Source organism: Talpa europaea (assembly GCF_964194135.1).
Source record: "Talpa europaea genome assembly, chromosome: 3".
Taxonomy (NCBI): domain Eukaryota; kingdom Metazoa; phylum Chordata; class Mammalia; order Eulipotyphla; family Talpidae; genus Talpa; species Talpa europaea.
The window spans coordinates 92528350-92549593 of record NC_140069.1 but is presented as its reverse complement, the minus strand read 5'-3'; the positions used below and the strand labels follow the sequence as shown (position 1 = coordinate 92549593).

The window sequence follows — 21244 nt, the reverse complement described above, 5'->3', positions numbered from 1 at the left end:
CATTTATAATAAACACTTATTTCCTTTATATGATTCAGAAAAAAATTTACATTAACATGTTATTCATACTTGGTGATTACTTTATTACCATACATGTATACAGTTTGGTTTTATAAGGATATAAATTATTTTAAACAAAATGTATGCATGGTATATGTAAGCAGTAACATATTGAAGAAAAAACCCATGAAAACATTTATCTCAAGTATAGTAATACTGAAAACACTAGTTGTGCATAGCAATGATCCAAAGTTTCATAATACATTAGGACACTGGTAAATCTTCAGGTAAAGAACAATCTGGGATAGGAAGAGCTTGAATCCTTGGAAGTGCACACCATGTAAAAATAAGCCCCTCAATATAACAGCACACAAGGCCTTCAGTATTTGGCACTTAGCAATACAGACAAAGGTATATTTGGTTTAATGTGATTTTATTGTTCTTAGGTAAATTTTAATTATATAGATAAAAATATACAATATTGCTTTAAAAATTTTACTTTTGTATATAGAATTGTCATTATCTTCACAATTTACAAAAGCCTAAAATAATTCACCCAGATATATGAAACTATGTGAAAGAAACTAACAAAAATGGTTTATGAAGACTTCTTAAAAAAAAAAAAAAAGGTTTAAATGGATCATTAATCTAGAGCACTGATCTTAAATCTTTCAGTGACTACCTCATGCTGGAAACACATGAAATGTTTTAGACAAATTTATTTCAACACTTAAATTGATTCTATAGATTGAAAGTTTTGACTGGATATACATAGAAATGACACTTTGTCAAAGCCACTTTTATTTACATTATTTACTGGAAAAAAGGAAAATAAAAAAAAAACATTTTAATAGTAATCTTAGGTCAGGATTCCATCATATCATATTTGACTAAAAGAATGGTGGCATTCTTAAATCACCTGAGGACAGTAAAGTTAGGACAATTATTAGCCTTACCAATAAGAAAGGTCATAGCACAGAAACAGCCTAACAGTCTTTTTCTCACACCAGCTGAGAAGCAATTGAATTATCTGGTATCTTAAAAAGACAGTGATAAAATATGTAAAACCCAAATTATGTGCAAATATTTTTAAATGAAAGATTGAAAATATTTTACAAATAATTTGTTCATTATAAACTACACAATGCACCATTCATTTAACTCAATACTTTGCACCAGACATTGCTATTATCAATCTTAAAACTCCTCAAATATGAGAAAAACAAATAGCTTCCACTGTACTAAGTGAAATTTATAGTTAACAGTATATCGAAAATCTGCTTTAGATCTAAAATGATTTAAAAGATTTTTATACACATTGAAATGGTTATTTTCAATGCAAACTGATAAACATGGTTGCATTTAACACCAGATTTTTTTGTACCACATTGAACTATCATGCTGGAATTTTTAGTAAAGATCAATGGATGGTATATTCCTTTCTTTTAAAAACTTAATTTTGCGCTGCTGTCTTGAAAATTTAGAAAGACAATTTACTTACACATTTTTTCAACATAAGGCACATAGCAACATTGAAAATCTAACAGCTAGATTATGTAATAAATATCTTTTCGATTATTACTTGTCCTTTACCTGAAGAAAGTGGGTGAGTAGTGCAGTTAAAACATGCCTGGGTTAATAAAAATGAATGTAAGAAAAAAATTTGTGCACAGAATGTTATTAATTTAAAAGGAATATATTTTATATAAAATATACATCCTGCAGTGTATGTAATACATAGAAATTGTGAGGCAGGCACTTAACAATGGAGGAAAGCAAGGATATTATTTTTTTTACATAAGCACCAAGCCACTTAATCTGAGATAGAAGTTCAAAAGGCAAGTTTTTACTCTGACAAATAATTCCAACAGAAAATTCTCTTACTTGAGCGTTCTAAAGTTGCCCTGAATAAGCTGTGTCTGTGTTGTGGTGTTTATTAGCATGATGTGAAATGTACGCAGTCTCTCTCTCCTCTGACAGCACTGCTGTTTGGATGACTAAAATTCTCAAAAAGACATATACTTAAACGTCCTCTTGTAAAAACATTGAAATTGCATTTAGAATAACATCACAAATGTCTTTGCCTCCTCATGAACTTGCTGATGCCCAACATAGACAGTCCCATTACTCTTTAATCTTTAGCAAACTAACTTACTGAAGACCAGGGTTAAAACTGGGCTCCGTGTGTTACAGGAATCCACTGGATGTCAAATCAGGGAAAGGTCTAGCTTCTGAAGGATGATGAAGGGGTTGAAGATGTGGGGTAGACTGAGGGTTATTTAATTCAGCTGGGTAGGTTTCATTTAAAACGCTTCCATTCTGAAACTGAAAATGAAAATAGCAATGCAACTCGTTAGATCTTTCAAACTCCTCAAGCCATAAGTAATGAAATGTATTTTAAAATTTTTTACCTTGCATGCTGTTAAATTTCAAATTCCTTTGGTTCTGCTAAGTTTTAAATCACTCAGCAAAGACAATTTACATACATATGTTTGTAACCATTTGCTTTCTCTGCTACAGATGAGTATTATAATACTCCTTTTAGATTTGGCATTTCATTTCTTAGGAAAGTACTTTACCAGTGAGTTGCCTTTGGTGTGGGCAAAGTAAGGATCAACAGGACAAAGGGTGCCAAGTCATACCAAAATTAGATAAATGCTTGCTTTGTTTGACCAATTTCTAGATACCAATGAATGAATTCTATACAAGACTATTACACTGGACTGCAGATATTTCCTGAAACGCATAACGAGTAAAATAATCTGAACCAATTTCTAAAATGCTTGTAATTAATGAGTACCACTGAAATTCATCTCATTATCTGCTACTGGAAAATAGAAGATATGGAAACAGTCTTAATGAAAGTTGTAGAAACTTTCTAGCATCGAAGAGACAATTCGTGCTCACGCGAACACTATAGATAAGAGTAAAATCAATAACGTAAAAGATTATGACTCATGTCTGCAAGGCAGAAATAATCTCTGAAAGGGTTTATTCAGTTTGAGAAAACTCTCACCTTGTTTAAAAATGCCTGTGGGCCAGGCATGGCTGGATTGTACTGCATCTGAGCCACATGGCCGTGCTGAGGTTCTGACTGGCACTGATACATTGACACAGCTCCGGCATAACATGTCTGAGGCGTTATCACAGTTGCCTGTGGATTTAGTTCATGCTTTCGGTTTTCAGGAACTTGTAAACATGTGACAAAATCTTCTAAATTAGTGGTAGGGTAGGGAGATGGTTCAAAATTCCCTACAGGAAAGTCTAACTGTGTACCCTTGGAATGCTGTGATAACACGGGCTGATTATAGGGAATAAAGTTCTGTGTATAAGGCATAGTATCAATCTCAGATTTGTATGGAAACTCTTGATTGGCCCCAGATAATTCTGAAAAGACATTATACTGTTGTAGGTCTTGCTGAGAACAACCAAAAGGCACAGATTGGTTTGAGTTCCAATTTGTAAACATGCCATTAACTTGCATATGTTTCATTTTCTGACATAATTGCTGCTGCTCCACTGCTACCTGCTTTTGCTCCGCCTGCAAGTGCTCTTGTACCATGCAACTTGAGTTCAGAACCATGGACTGTTGCTGTTGGTAACCCGGACCCACAAAGGTAGACTTATTTAAGGAATCTTGGACGTATGTCAGGATTTCATCTACCTCAATGTTTCTGAAATCATCCTCACTAGAAAAGTCAGGTCTGAAAAATTCTTCATTCTCTTGCATGTGCTTGATATCTTCAAAATCAATGCCTAGGTGTTTCATAATGTTATACAAGTCACTGTTTTTATTATCTTGAAAAAGCCCGGCATGACCTTCAGAGTGTGTTGGGTTCATTTCCTGAGACTGACCGATTTGCTCATGTTTCAGGATACTACCATTTCCTTTTGGTTCAATACTATGTTCATTCATAGATTCATTAAAAAAACTTCTTTCAAAAGGTGCATTACTTGAAGTAGGGTAGAGATAAATAGATTCATCTTGTTGCATCATGGAAGCAAAGAGGGAATTGGGATTGAGAGAGTCCTTATTTAGAGTTGATTTGGTAGCAGAATCTCTTCTAGCACCATTTTTTGACCTTAGGGGCTCCATCATGACAGGAAAAGGGCTGGTTAACTCATACAACACAGCTTCTCCAGTGGCAAACATAAAAGGCAGCTTCATATTTCGTTTTCGTAAATGCTCTGTTCCTTCTTCATCTCTAAAATTGTAAAAGAAAGTGTGCATACATCAGGAAGTTGTATCAAACATTTAAAATAGTAAGCAAAATATACTGCAATTGTATTTGACAGAGGAAACAGAAACATTAGTTTGACCAGACTGTCTGCTGTGTGGTGCTATGAAACTTTTTAAGATATATTAATATTATTCTAGTTACTGGTTACAGCTCCCTGACATCCTGCACAAAATGTAAATTCTGGGTGGTAGAAAAGTTGTAAGATTGACATAAGAATAGTAAAAATTTTGTGTAGCAAAGGAAATCAACATGTATATAAATGTAACTGATAACTGCTCATTGTATTTATAAGAAATTGAGGCACCTAGCTCACAGAAGAAAAATGTCTTAAGATTATTAATAAAACAATGAGACAATAAATCTTAGTAAACAATGTAGAAAAAGTATAAACACAAAATACATTAATTTCAAAGAATATAATACCAAAAGCACAATAAAAAAGGAAATCCATGTAAAAATTTTATCATGCAACTAAAAATATTAAACATCAAAATAAGAGGGTCTATAGTTACAAGTGTAAATGAAGGGAGACAAAAAACTAATAGCTTAAATATATAGGTTGTATATATGGAAAAAAACCCTGAAAAACCTTAAATTATACTCAGGCATAATGAATACAAAACAGATGTACAATAGAAAAAATAAACAGGAAATTGAATCCTTGACAACAGAAATTAAGATTAGTCTTCATGTCAATGCAGGCACAAAAAGTATGTGATAAATTTGAACACTCATCCATAATTTACTTTCAGTGAGCTAGAGAGAAAGGAATATTCAATGTAAAATATTAAAGGTTTTTCCTTTGGAATAAGACAAAAATGAAACTAGGTATTTCTATCATACATTGTACTGAGGTTTTAGCCAGGGCTAGAAAGGAAATAAAAGTAAAATGTTTATAAAGATTCAGAAGGTAAGGGGAAAAAAATTACTTACAAACTATATTGTATTATAGCAGAGAAACCTTATTACAATTGATGTTTAAAAATGAACTACAGTAACAAATAATTAGAGCACTACATACACAATTTAAAATAGCATCACAAAACATAAGTATCTAGGAATAAAATTAATTTAAAAATCACTGCTTGCTTAGAAAACTGCAGCTTTTAATCTATCATCTGTAAATCTATGAAAAAATAGTTTTCTCTAATTCTCTTGACAGAGCTCTGTGTATTCAGTAAAGTTGATAGAATAAGGCATTCTATCTTAAAGTTAGGAGGCAGCTTGGGTGAAGGATATTAAGGACATTAAGGACTAAAAAAATACTATAAATCTTTGTGCTTACGTCAGAGGTCTCTGTGTCGCAATGATATAGTCAGGTCTTCCATTTTTATAAACTAAGCGAGCATTAGACTGTACCCACGTCCATCGATTGTGTTTGGTGAGAAGCCGGAACACTGTCATGCCACTTTCTCCAGTTTTAATCACTAAAAGAAAATATAACATATTAAAAAACTCTGGTAATAAGTCCAAAAATATGTCAGGGGATTTGGTTTCAAAGATGGTAAATATCTTGATAACTTTTAAATATTACAATGCTTGAAACTAGCGAGAGAGTATATATATAGTTTGGGGGAAATATTAGAACCTTTTTATTTAAAATACAGCACATTTCCTATATAACTTTTTACAACTTAAAAGCATAAATCTATTAACAAATTCATAAATGATTTCATAAAAAGACTACTGAGCAAAACATGGAACAAAGTAGTCACCTTTGTATTATTTCAACTATAATATTCCTGGCAACTGTACAGCAATTAATAGAGTACAGCTCAGGTTAATCATGCCATTGAGGACAATTTTATACATATAGTTGCCTTAAACATATTACATGACACTGTAATATTTTCAGACACGTTCATAAGGGACTGTTACTTACTCCGGATATGGCAATCAGCACAATAAAGCATATCAGCAGCGTGAATAAATTGGTATCCTGATCCTCTCATGCACAGCTCAGCTTCAGTGTAACCCAAGACAAGTGTTCCTCTGTTTGAGAGGTAAAATAAACAAGAAATTCATTGGTCATGTTATCTTCTGTGTTTCCACATTTACAATTTCACTCTAGGACATTATATCTTTATATATAATAACTTATCTTTTGCTTATGGCTACAAATTTTAGTTTCAGACTATCTTCTCCTAAACAAAGACCATGGACATTAGTATGGCTAATGATGAATCTAACAGATTGTGCAGGTAAAACAAATGTTAATTAAAAAGCTTATTACTGCATTTTTGAAGAGTAGGCTATGTTTTGCAGTGATAGTTACTCTACTTCTAGGGCTGAACATTAATATAGTATATCATCTTTATGAAACAAATTGTGGCATGTATTGTAAATGATTTATGAGTGATGAAATCATTTAAAAAGGATATATTGCATGAGTGGAAATAACTTATAATCTAAACAATATATTTTACTGCTATAAAAGTTTCACTTACTTGGCATCACAACCAGTAGGTGTAAAGTCTAGTTTGTGTTTGGTTCTAAAGATGAAATTTTTGGTTCGGATTTCCAGTATGGATGGTGGCTGAAGTGGAGTAGCTATTGCAAACAAAGCTAATTGAGGTGGTAGCACTGATCCATCTTTTCCTTTTTTGTTCTGTCCATGAAGATACTTTAGCCTCCCCTGGAAGTTCATTGCCTTAAAACAACAAAAACCAGTTCACTAAAAAATAACAATCTTTAAATCATTCTTTTAAAGGGCTCAATAATGGTTATTTCCAGGGTTCTTGATAATTCCAGATAAGTACCTAAGGCTGAGAGCTGCTACTTTAATTTTTTACCACAAGGAAACCCATTAAAACTATCTCAAAAGGGAGTATGAAGATCATCCTAACAGATAAGAAGCAAGGATAATTTGAACACGACCAATTTAGTAGCATAAAACAGTATTAACCAAGTCAAGGGATGGTTTTGAGATCAACAGGATAGCAGTACAGGGGGAAAAAGGCATTTAGAATTGCTTTGAGATAGTTTTCTAACTCAGCAAAATTACTTTCAGAAAACAGGCTTGGTAGTCTCTTTTGTGCCTGGTGGAGTAAGTGCTCTTAAGGGGATAGATAACTGAATGGACAGACCTTCTCCATCTGGGGTTATCTGGCCTATGCTGAAGCTAGTTATCCTACCTGGGAATTCAGATGATGACTCAATAATTGTTCTAACAGGCTCTAAATCCAAAGAAAGCAAGCATCCTGCTAATAGAGTTCTCTGATTTCCCGCCCCCCTTCCAGAAAACTCTTACAACTAGGCAAGTAGGTTTCATATTTCTTTCAATCTTTGTTAAAAATCTTAAATAATTTGACTATAGTACCTTCTAAAAACTCCATATTTAAGACCAAGCTCAAATATAATTATTTTCCTTAATAGTAAATGCTACAATCACAAGATTTTTTCCTCTTACCAGAAAACCAGATGAATTATCCAGCAGACACCTTAGCCGGCATATGAAGCACCTCTCCATAAAAGATGAGTTTTCTGGAGGAAGCTGCTCTGGATTAAAGTAGACTGCTGGCTGTGAGAGACCACTACCTTCTGTAGGAATAATAGCAACAACGCAAACTTACTTTCCATTTTGCCTAAATCTGTGTTACTTTTTTTGTATTCAGAACGTAGACTATTTCAGAAACGGATCTAAAGAAAAAACTAAAACATATTGAATATATCAGTTTTACTACTTAGCACTTGACCTACTCAGTTTTGATTTCTATTGAGGTATCAGACTTCTTAAGTTTTTCATACCTATACATGCTAGTTTGCTTTACTATTTGGTACCATTTAAGCACAGAACATTTGATAAACCAGTGCCAATGGTGTACATTTATTCACATCCTTCTCAATGGTATGTTATTTTTATAAAATAGAGTATGGCAATGGCTGTCTTCTCTCAAAATATTCTTTAGACCACCATACTTTTTGTGCTTTGGCTTAAGCTTTCCATTTTCTTACTAATCTTTATCATATAGTTTTCTGCTTCCTTTCAGAAAATTGTACTGAAAAATCACCAATAGCCTCTTATAGTAAAACCACTTACCATCAATTCTTTGTCCAGAGTCTGTACACTGTGAAGGGTTTAATGACCAATGTAGCTGACGCTGAAACTCAGCTCTGTCTTCAGTATGAATAAGTTCATATACACTCTGATGTATAACATCAGACTAAAGAAAAAAAGTATGGATTAAAAAAAAAGATTACTAAGGTTGTATGAAAGCCAGCAAGATTAGTGGGCACTTGTTAGCGGTGACAATGTAATTCAATTCAAATGACTGCAAAGCTACAAGAAGGTCACTCTGTAAGCCAAAAGGCAGCTGCCATGAACACTCTTCATTCAAGTAAGTCATCTCTCCATTCCTTAACTGCAACACATTAAGTTCTGCTTATTTTTATCCATTTATTGATCTTTTAATTTCTCCTTTCATTGAAATGCTGCCTAAATGTTCAGTCATCTTTAACTTCTCTAGGCTTACCTGCACTCATTTTGCATTTACTGTACTTTGACAGTTTCCTTCCAACAGACGCCATCAGAGTAAAAGAGTATGCCTCTATCACTCGACACTCTCCTCCCCTTTCCTCCCAGCATTTGCTACAGTGCTAAATCATTAGTCCTTAAATCACCATTCTCCTAATTGTCTTTACTGCAACTCCTGGTAAAATATACATCATCTATCACACATGGAAAAACAAGTTTTAAACAAAAGAAAGTTGTTCATGATGACCCACTATATCAACTTCATTACCCATTAATAAGCTTACCTCTTAAAAATTTTAAGTGGAACTTAAAATAACACTCATGTCAGATATGAATGTTTCCTTAAAGAACAGTCAGAAAAAATTCATATGATAAGGTAGACTTGGAAAAAGCAACTTTTGATTTTTTAACTTTTATGAGTCATTATCAAATGATCATCAATGTACTTTATATAATTCATTAATTTCCAACTGGTTTTTCCATGGACATTAAATTGCAGTCTTCGTGGCAGTGGCCAGAGACCATTACTTTACTAATCTCCTAGCATTAAACCATCTCTATGCCAGTTATTATATAATACCAGTTTTCTGAAAGGCAGACTGGAGGATATACATTCCTTATAACAACTACCTTTAGAGGTTTGCATTGTGTTTAACATATGTATATAACAGTGTAGACAATGTTATTTAAACCAGCAACCTTGCAGTCACCCCAAAAAGAGCTAGAAATTCATTTCATGGACTCTACTCTGACCCACTGAATCAAAATCTCTAGGATTAAGTCCCAAAGATTTTATGCAATTTTACCAAGTTATTCAGGTGATTCCTATACACACTAGAATTTAAGAACTATTACTAATAGTTAGCATTCAAGTATGCTTCAAAACAATTTACAAATCCTATTAGAGATATTCTTGTCTCTCAAATTGCCAGACACTTTTCCACTCTACTTATCCACCATTCATTCAATAGTGTTAAACAAACCAGATATGTTCACTTCCTTTAAGGATTCCTAGCTTACAATACTTCCGTCTCTTCTTCATGTTCCCTCTACAATTGTCGACCCATCTAAATCCTATACTTTCTTTAGGTTAAGTATCATTTTCTTCAGAAAAGTTATAAGCCAATTAAGTCAGAATTATGTCAGTGATTTTGCTTGTACCTTTAGATATCACTTTATTATAGTTGTCATATGGACTCCAATACCTGTAACTGATTTGATGGTAAATATTCTCTATTCCATTCCCATTCAAATCCTAGCTGCCCCTTACCTGAGTTTCTCATAGTAGTTTCTTAATAAGTGAAAGAAAAAAATACAATGTGAAGAATCACAATCATTTAAAGCAATTCTAATACAATAAGAGTATGTTAGCTGCAAATGTATCTTTTTCAATCTACAGCATTTACTTAACTGATATTTTATATAAACAGATTATTGTGTCCTTAATCTTCAAAAAATTAGTAACAAACCTATAGTTACCTGCTGAAACCCCAGGTAATCCTGTATAGTAGAAGATGCATAAAATACCAAAGCATCTGTAGTGACAACCAATACAAAACCATTCAAAGCCTACAAGGAAACAACATTCCAAAATTAGTAATGTGATGAAATTCATTACTAATAAACACTATCAGTTGATGCTATTTTACTACTGAAAAATATTCTCTGAAAAGGTTAATATTAGTACACCTTACAAATATAATCATAGCATACAATCTTGGAGAGAAATATCTTTTGTTTGGCTATGGAAAAAGCTTACAGCAAAATTTAATGCTCAATCCCATTAATTTTAAAAATGGTTTCCTACTCTTTCTCACACTCTAGATCTTCCATTTTAAATTTACTGCACATTTTTTAAACATAAGCTGTATAAACACTAACTTGTCAAATATTTTTAGAACAGTATAAAAAATGTTGACTAAATAGATACTTAGAGAAATTTGATAGAAAAAATATGCAAAGATAATTCAAGCAATATGATTAAATTTGTGTACTATCAAAGTATCAAAATCTGGACTACACATAAGAACACACAGCAAATATAAGTCCACTTAAATTTAATATAATTACTAAATATGTGTAGGTTTAAAGCTGTCATTTTTTATGTGCTATTTTTATTCCATCTGTACTATGCTTTTTCCATTATATCTACTTTTGGACAATGTTATTTGTCTTTTAGTTTGCAAGTTATACTCTTCTCTTTTGGCAGTTAGGCAGTCCAATGTTCACACCACTATACTCATCTTAAATAACTAAGTTGTTTAGATGTGGACAGGATTTCTGTCTGTCTCTTCTAATAGTGTATGGCCTTGGTTAATTTAGATACCCCTTTAAACTTTAGGGTTATCATTTGAAATACATTTTATTGTATGAATATATTGTATCATCTAACTCTGCCTAAATACATTTAACATGGTAATTATATATTAAGATCTTTGTCCTCTATTATTAGTCACAAAGATTTACCCTACTTGCCTGAAAAATGTGTAAACTGCAGTTGATAGTGTTATTTACTGCTAACTCAAAAATGAAGCTGCAGATTTTTTATTAGCATGGTAATAAATTGGACTGGATGGCTTTTTAATTATTTAGTTCATGTATTTTTATGTATTGGAACATTCTATTTTTATTGTTTGATTTTTTATTTGTAAAGTAGTAGTAAATTTAAGTTAATCTAGAATTTAAAAATTTTGATAAACTATTTTTAACTTTTTATTTATGAGCTTTTTGTTAAAACCAGAGGAAAAGACTGCTCAACAAAAATTTAATCCAGGTTGAATATTGCATCTCTGGAAACATACTCTATCAACCATTTACCCTATAGACATAATTACATGTTGAAAGTATTAAGTAAGATGCCATTAATGGCAACAATATATAATGAAATAAGCCCTCTTCAGATGTCTACAATATTTTTGGCCATCTACTTCATAAAGAAAAAAACAAAAGCATGGTCCTAAGCAAATCCTATGGGAGAGTAATCTATAAATGGTATCTGATATAATTCATACCTAGTGAATTCTTAAATACCTAAATGTTTACAATTTTTAAATAATTTAAAAACCCATTACTTTTGTGTTAGTATTCTTACTGTGGCTATACTGAAAATATTTTAGAAGTTAAAATTTATTGGCTGATAATAGAAATCATTCATTATTACTTTATATAAATGTAATGCCTATGGTGTGTTTAATCACTTTCAGCAGCAATTACTAGAATGTTTTCCTATGGCATGAATAAAGACTCATTTTGTTTCAGTTAACATACACATAGATGTTCAGCTAAGATGAGGACTTATGCTTGCATATATTAAATTTAACATAATGCAAGCAAAAGTTAGTTTTCATTATTAGGGATTTGAACACAATTACAAAATTATAATAATAAATTACTGGCGTTACTACAACTTATGGCTATCTTTTTGTCATAATGCAAACCAAGTTTTTCACTCAGTGGAACTGAAAGTTATCACATAACAGTGACAGCACATACAGAACACATCTTCATGTTGTTTCTTTGACAAAATAAATAACTGAGCATTTCATCTGAACCAAATATTACATCAGTTTCAAGAGGAAAAAAAACTTGTTCTTGAGCATAAACTAGGATTAACAGTTGCTAAAGTAAACTGCATGTTAAGGCACACAGAGCTGCCAAGAGTTTTAAGAACACATTTAAAAATAAATCTCAATTTTGAACTAGTAAATGAGTACAATTACCTATATTCTTTAAAAAGGTATATACACATCTGAAGTTTTAATGAGAAACTTTAAGTTATTCCAATTCATGCTATTTGAAGCACCAACTGATAAGCAGACATCTAATTACTCATCTTCATACACTTCCATTTTTTCATGTACATTAGTCTCCCTTTATCCACAGGGGATATGTTCCAAGACTCCCAGTCTTAAAACGGAGTATAGCACTGAACCCTATATATGTAATGTTTTTTCCTATACATACATACCTATGATGATAAATTTAAGTTCTAAATTAAGCACAGTAAGACTGACAGTAACTAAATAGAACTATAACAATACAAATATTTTTATAAATATTATGCTTACATAGTAGGAAAATTATGTGACTGTGTTCACTCTCAAAATAATCATCGTAACTCATTTTTTAACCAGTTGACCATGAAATAAGGAATAAGGGGAGACCACTGTACTAGCATTACAATGCTACTGAAATTCAGATAAAAGTTGCCTGAAACGCTGGGTAACTCCTAAATAAATAGGGAATATTTACAAGACTGATTGACATTTCCCATTTACGACTTCCCTGATTATAAGCAATTATATTTACTAAAATTTACCTGTAATAAGAATTCTCCTTCTTGTAAGATCAGGTCTTCCCCCAATTTTGTTTGACAGTTATCCTGGACACCGTTTCGGTCAGGTGGAGGGGATTTTAATGCAACTATGGAAAAAAAAAAGGGGGGGAACAATGATTATAGAATAGGTAGCTCTTAAATTCAGCAAATTCAAAAGGCTATCACAGAGAACCCTGTACATGAAACAAAGAGACAATGTGACATAGTGGTGTCTACTGGTACTTTAATGAATAAGTAATCTTTTGCTTTTATGCTGTTCAATGTGAGCTGACAGATTGTTAAAATATTTTTGAATTAAATTCACTATATGATTTTTGGCATATCACTTAGATTTTTTTGGACTCTGAAATATATGGTTGATACCAAAAGAAAAGGGTAAAGGTGGGAGGAGGAGAGGAGATGAATTTAATGGTTGGAAATGGAGCTACAGCTTTGGTGATGGGCACAGTAAGGCATATACATATAATCAAGGTGTGAAGCTGTTACTCATAAAATTCATCATCTAAACCAAATGGTTAATTAATAAAGTCTTATTTTAAAAAACAGGCATTTTGAAGAATTGTATCATACTTCTATACTCTTCCCCTTTCCATTTATGAGAATAAGGCTCTTCAGAATATAAACTGTAAAAAATATCTATATGAAAATGTGCAAACATCAGTGAAATGTGGAATATAGAGAAACAAAACAAAGTGAAAACCACACTGATAATAATGAAAACTTGAGACAATCAGAAGGGGAGGGTTAGTGGGGTGGGAGTTGGGGAGTGAAGGGGCCCTGTGTAACATGGTAGAGGATTGTTGGGGCACTGGTGGTGGGCAGGGTGTGAAAGTATGTATTTCTAGAAGTTTGAACCTCTAAACCCAGGAGTAAATGCAGGTGTAAACCTACTTTACCTCAATAAACATTTTTGGACTCATAAATATATGACCTCCCCTGGTGATGCAGGGGTTAAAGTCTCAGTGATATGAGGCTATTGCCAGCCACCACTACATGAGTTTGATCCCCAGCCAGGGAGCAAACCCACATGGCGCAGTAGACCTCTCCTTTCTCACCCACTGCTCCCCTCAGCAGTAAATTTCAGTAGATCCACCAGTTCTGCTCCCCACTCTGTCTCTGGTGAATCCTCTTACCTCCTGTACCTCTGGCCTACACTCCAGTTCATTTATGAATAAATATTAAAAAAATAATTTGGGGGCCTCCCCGGTGGCGCAGCGGTTGAGCGCTGGGTTGCGAAGCTGCCCGCAGCCTCTGCAGCGCCGGTTCGATCCCCGGCTGCTCCCCGGCCACCAGAGGAGGGTCCCACATGGCGCGCAGACCTCTCCTGCCGCCCGCTGCTCCCCTCAGCAGTGTACTTCGGTCCTTCTGCCTGCTCTGCTCCCCGCTCTGGCTCTGGTGAATTCTCTCACCCTCCAGCGCTTCTGACTGTACCCAGTGCTTGTATGAATAAATAAAAAAAAAAAAATAATAATTTGGGGGGAAAAGCAAAATATATTTCCATTAAGTTTAGATCCTCTTGGATTAGGATAAAAAAACATTAGGTTCATGTTAAATTTATAAGTAAACTTCTATCCAAGAGCAACTACATGCTTCTATTTTGCAAGTCTGCTTTTGTTTTTGTTCCATTATAGTCTTTTACAACTGTCTATAAAAAAGATTTGCACATTTACTTTTATGCTTAGTCCTAGGCATTACTTCTTTATTAATTAGAATCTGTGGCATCTTCATTATTATAGTCAAATTGCTATTACATAAAGGAAGGTCTGCTGGTACAGCGGAATGCTGTGTCTTGAGAGAGCATTTTCTCCAGAAGAGAGCACATATCTCTTCTCCCTTCCCACTTGTCCCCTCTTATTTTATACACACACACACACACATATATATTTTCTCATTGAACATCACGTTATTTCACAGAAAAACTAGAAGAACCTCCCAACACTTCCTAAAAAAATCTTAAACATATTTTTAAAGTCCTTACAGTGTGATCAAAGAACTTTGCTTAAAATTAAGTATTTAGGCAGCTACTATAAGCTTATAAATTTACATATATAAATCTGCATATGTGTTTATAATCAGGGGGAAAGCACAGCTGAACAGAAATAACATAGCTACCACTTACCTACTTATCATTTTCCAAAGTACTCTCAAATACCATCACACTTAGCCTGTGGATACTGGTATCTGACAAAATTGAGTTCAAATCGCATCTTAACACTTACTAAATGAGTGACCTCCAAGAGCCTGTCCCCTAATACATGAAGGGGTGACTGAAAAAAACACCACCAAATAGCCACCCTACAAGGTTGCTGCAAAGAATAATGAAAATATACATGAAGTTCCTGGCCTAGACTAGCTCAAGAGCAGTCAGTAAATGGCAGTTATTAGTACTTCCCATAGCCCTCGGATGACCTTGTCATAAAAAGTAGAGTTTTTAGATATGCTCCCATTTTTCTGATCTCTATTTAACCTGTAATGCTTAAATACACCATCTACTATAGCAAAACCAACTTGGACATTCCTTTAAAAATTTATTTCAAAAAGATTTTTGGGCCTCCCCTGGTGGCACAGCGCTTGAGGGCTGGGCTGCGAAGCTGCCTGCAGCCTCTGCAACACCGGTTCGATCCCTGGCTGCCGGTGAGGGTCCCACATGGCGCGCAGACCTCTCCTGCTGCCCGCTGCTCCCCTCAGCAGTGTACTTCGGTCCTTCTGCCTGTTCTGCTCCCCGCTCTGGCTCTGGTGAATTCTCTCACCCTCCCACGCTTCTGACTGTACCCAGTGCTTGTATAAATAAAAAAATAAATCTTTAAAAAAAAATTTTATGTGCGAAAGATAAACTGGCTCAGTGAAAAACTAGAGCTTTACTACTAACTAGATTTTCTCTGTTTGAGCAAACCATCACATAAAAGCAATTTTCATGTTTGAAGTATATTTTCTGGAAAATCATCAGTGCATGTGTCACACTGAAATCTTATGCCAAGTTCTAGTCTGTGCAGTACTTCAAATATACCTCTTTGAAAAAAGAAGCCCAAAGCTTGGCCTCTGAATATAACAATTTCCAAAGGCCAGAGAACAGATTTCCTCAGCCAAAAAAATAGCTTGAGGTAAATTAATTGATTTAACAGTTAATCATGCCAAAAGGAAACACTCTTCTCTCACTGAAGGTGAAAGAAAGGTTCCTCCCCCCACTTTTTATTCTGTAAATTTGTTTACTTTCTAATGGCCAATTTGCTTGAATGCATTGAATCCTCACAATGTCAGGGTTAACTACACTTCAGTATTGAGTTACACCATATAGCAATAAGATTTCTCTATTTAAAAAGAAAATAACAAAATCAAACCCATTACATTATGAAAGTGGCAAAGTAACCCTAAAATAGGAATAGCTATTAATGTTGTCAAATTTAAAATGTTTAAATTATTAGGAAGCTTTCTTAATCAATGACTTGATGACAGTTCCAGCCACAGTGACTGGACCACTGAATAGCTAAACTGAAATGGAAAAAGGCCATCTCAGAGTTAGTTGCAGTTTGTTTGTGGACAGGTATGGGGATATTAAACAGTATTAGACATCAGACAGACTCTGCCTTTAAGTAGGATTGATAAGATAGGGAAACAAGGAGCCATAAAGGAGCTCCAAAAACATTAAATACAAAAATGGGATTTAATTAAAATAACCATAGGAACTTGAAAGAAAAAACACTTTCTGAAGTGTTTACAATTCTCTGTTGGAAGGACAACAGTTCACATGTATAACTATTGCTCAAATAGGACAAATACCAAAGGTTTTGCCAAAAATAAATGTTTCTGTTCTCCTGTTTAAGGTCGGTAAATATCACTAAGATCAGGTAAGACTTTAATACTGTACAAAGATAAGCTCAGGAGGGGTTTATTTCCTTCCCTATTCTTTATCTAAAAAAATACTAATATGACTTTGTAGAAAACTTATTTCATATCTTGGTGCCTTCACCCACATTATATAAATTTTTGTCCATTTTCTCTATTATTGACCTCATACCTACCACCCCCTTGCTTTTTAAAATTTATTAGATGATGTATTAGTATTATTTATTTTCATGTTCATATTTTCTGCCTTGAATAGAAAGCAGAAGGTCAAAGGTGTACTGTTATCAACACTATTTTGTACCATCTGAGTGCTCTAAATAATTTCCTTAGTAATATATGATAGTTACTGGGCACACACTATGTATCAAGCAGTTCCCATATATTATATTATTACAGCTTATTTAATTTACTTGTCTTTGAGACTGGAATTGTTGACTTTTCAATAAACCAGGAAACTGACACTTAGATAGGTTAAGAAACTTTTCCAAGGTCACAGAACTTTAAGTAGTAGAGCTCAGATAAAAACCTAGGTAGCCCTACCCTAAATGGCAAGCCAATATTAACCATCTACCAGACTCCTCCCACTATGCTAACTACCTTTGACCTTTAGTTTCCTCATTTTTAAAAGAGGACAATGATACTTCTGGAGAAAATTTCTTCTGAGGGCTAAAATTAAAAAGTAGAGTACCTGGGGAATGCCTGGAATCTGTAACTGACCATCAAAAATAGAGATAATGGACTGAATACAGGGTTTACACATCCTCAAACCACTAGGAACAGATGACAATAATGGGGAGTCATATTATGTAATATGATACTATTATGACTACATTATAGCTATAAGAATTTTAAAAGTACTTTAAAACTGTAAATTGTCATCAAAATTATATGAAACTTGTTCCATTACACCTCTAGAATAAATGACTTTCATAAAAACATTATCTGCAAATAAGTCACCATCTGATTTTGCTACAAGTATCTGTTGTACTGAACAGAAGAATACAAAATCACTACCTTGAAAGGAGATATGCACTCCAATGTTCAGGGCAGCACTGTCTGCAATAGGTCAGTTATGGAAACAACGCAAAGAGAATGATAAATACCAGAAGATTTCAATCATATGTGGAATAGAGAGGAAAAAACAAAGGAACTGATAAGACTAATCCAAAACAAATCCTAGAAATAGGACCACAGAACTGAGGCTACTAGGGAGGGGGAGGTGGGAACAAAGTGGGGATGGGGCACGATGATATAAAATAAAGGACTATGGGTGGCTTCACAGCGGGTGTAGGGTGGTGACATACACTTGAAGAGGTCTGAACCTAGTCTCTAAATTATATACAGTGTTGTAAACCAATGTTAACTCAATAAAGAAAAACGAAGAAAAAATTTCACTATTTCCTCATGGAGAGATCAGTGAAATAATTACATAGTAAGAATTTAACTGATGAGAGAATTGAGAATGTGAATGTATCACAGAATTATCTAATTGTTACAATACAGACTGATTCAGTCTTACTCCCACATGCACTTAATTACATCCAAGTTTCCTAATACTGAATTTTCCTTCCTTATACATCTAAGTGCAGATTTCCCTTTCTCCCAACAAGCCAAGAATTTCCTTTTATGAAAACATGTTTTAGACTGTGAGAAATTCATGAGGAAGACATATTGGCATGTGGTAAACTATAAATGTTATTATAGTTTACATTTAGGCAGAAAGGGGACATGTCTTGCCAGAGAAAAATATTAAGTCTTTTTAATCTTTCCTTGTGGTATAAATACATTTTTATATTTATTATCCCCTTTATTACTTCCGATGAGAAAAAAATTCTATTCCCACATTAAGCTGTCACTTACAAAATTTAACCAAATACATATACTTAAAAATCAGAAAGGGTTAAGTAATGCAATATTTCTGAACTATAAGGAAACATTCCCCAGTTTGGTATGGATAAACATTTATAATTTCCATATAATATATTTAGTCTACGTAAGCAGTTATTTCTGCCTACTTTGGGACTTTGTATCCTGAATGAATATAGGTTGCTTAACTAATGGTTACTATCTTCAGCAAATCTAAAATATAGTTTTATAAAGCTTAAAAAGCCCTTAAAAGTTGGATCATTTACTACCCGGAATTACTTGGAAAATGACTTACAAAGATGTTACTTAATATTTTTCCAGTTTTTATGCAATTCTACATTAACTATATGTTAGGTCTCTGAATTAATGGAACCAACAAGAGCAGGAATTTGCCACTGTAAGACTGAACTTCAAACTATTATGGATACAGTCTGAAACAGAATTTATTCAACTAGAGTATTGTTTCTGAAACTTGTAGATGTCAGAATCACATGAAAGATTATTAAAACATTGCTGAACTCATCTCTAAAATTGTGATTCAAATGAGTAGGATGGAGCCCTTCAGTTACCACTGCAAACCATTTCCTAAGTGATTAAGGACAAGATGTCTTTGAGAACTGGGAGAACAATCAGGACATAGGAAGTAACTTATAAATAAATGTTCTGGGTCTCATCTCATTTGAAGTATTTTCTAAAATTATTCTTTTGCTTGAAGAATACACTTTAATATAAGCGTCTTTAGAAAAATACCAATTTTATAAAGATGAAAAGTGAAGCACATATTTTAAGACAAATATAGGACAATAAAGAAAAATTCTCTCTACATACATAACAAGTAACACACTTGTGTGCATAGCTTACATCCTCACCAGAGCAAGTTATTTCACCTTTCCCTAAACAAAGTACCTAGAGTTAAGTGTGTGCCACTTCTGATAAAAGACTAAAACAATTATGAGAAATAGTTTATTACATATTATGCCAAAAGAATGAAAGCAGTATATTAGCAAATTTCCACCTCTAAGTAAAAATAAATTCAACAGAGGAATTCTCTGATGATAGTAATACCGGTTCCCTAGCATCCTTTATGCGTATTCTCAACTACAAAATTTTTTTCATTCATAAAATGTCAGTACTCCCCAAGAAAGAATTTCAATTATTTAACTATAAAATTTACCTCACAGATCCCTTATCTTTAAGGTAAATATACTACAAATTTCATGGCCATGCACACTCTGTGAAGAGTGAGGTTTAAAGGTCTTCTTTAAGCCACAAGATCAGCTAACCAAACTAGCCTCCAAGCCTTCTGCCTACTGGTGCTTCTGCTACAGGATACAACCTCCCTCCTACCACAGTGACATAAAGAGCAGGGATGCTGCCTCCACAACTCATCGTCTAGACACCTGAACTAGACCCATCAGGAATCTAGCCAACAAAGGAATATTCTGTACAATGAACATAAAGGGTACCTACAGCACTACCCCCATCAGTTGGGTAAATTCAAAGCTACAAGAAACAAATAATCCAATACAATTTAAAATTCATGAAGTTGATCTACTCTGACTGCTGGTCACCCTTTCAACCTCTAGCTACTCACATCTGAATGGCTTTATGGCTTCTAGGGTCAACCAAGGACCAGATATTATCTGGCGACCATTATTTATCTATATCAATTTCATTTTATACTTTTAAGTAAAATTTTCTTTGTCCCTCTAGTTGGAAGAATCTAAACACCAAATGAAGGCATCTTTAAGTGAAATCACTATCAGCTCAGCATAGTTTCATAATTCCATAGATTTGCTTCCCTCCACTATGCTCCTCCTTCGAACACCTCATTGTTGATATTTTCCCTCTTACTCTCTGATGTCCCTTCTAAAATATTTTATTTATTTTCATGATTTAAAATATTATTCCCAATACATTAGAATGTTTGCAGTATCTAAGCCTCCAGAAATGAACAAAGAAATGAATTTTAGCTACTGAATAAAACTGGCTGATCAAAAAAGTCAAAAGGTAATAAAAGCAGGATTTATAAATAACACAAATATTATTACTGAACAAAAATGATTAGTGGTGATGTAACCACTATATTCAAATTTTTGAATCTCTAGATTTATAGTTTCAGTTATAGAAGGTATCATGAATGTCATAATTAGATTCCTATTTTAAAATGTACCTTCTAGAAAAAAATCTATGGATAAATTAAATTCTAAGATGGATTAAGACCACAGGTAAATGAAGCTGAATACTGTACAATGATTTCAAATGTATACATCTTTTTAGACAAACAATTCTATTTCAGATATTTCTACACTTACTCATTATACTTCATAAAAATGTTAACCCTTAAAGGAACTTTACTGTTTAACTCATTTTTAGTGAGCATATTCAAGCTCATTGTTAGCATTATTCATGTCTATACTATATATTCGCTTTTAAAGAATAATGTTCTGGTTACACAGATACCAACACAGGACTGAAATCCAA

The 21244-nt window shown here is 33.5% G+C and overlaps 1 protein-coding gene across 1 annotated transcript in view; it reads right to left on the bottom strand.

Moving 5' to 3' along the window:
* Positions 1–2187: 2187 nt before the first annotated feature.
* Positions 2188–21244, bottom strand: part of AHR (aryl hydrocarbon receptor) — a gene marked incomplete at both ends in the record, with an annotated part of 34438 nt that continues 15381 nt past the window's right edge. Inside the window, 9 exons of the mRNA XM_084229764.1 lie at positions 2188–2325; positions 3017–4205; positions 5527–5668; positions 6124–6233; positions 6689–6891; positions 7651–7781; positions 8281–8404; positions 10195–10284; positions 13034–13137. Of these exons, the coding sequence (XP_084085890.1) occupies positions 2188–2325; positions 3017–4205; positions 5527–5668; positions 6124–6233; positions 6689–6891; positions 7651–7781; positions 8281–8404; positions 10195–10284; positions 13034–13137 (2231 nt within the window). The remainder of the gene's footprint in view (positions 2326–3016; positions 4206–5526; positions 5669–6123; positions 6234–6688; positions 6892–7650; positions 7782–8280; positions 8405–10194; positions 10285–13033; positions 13138–21244) is intronic.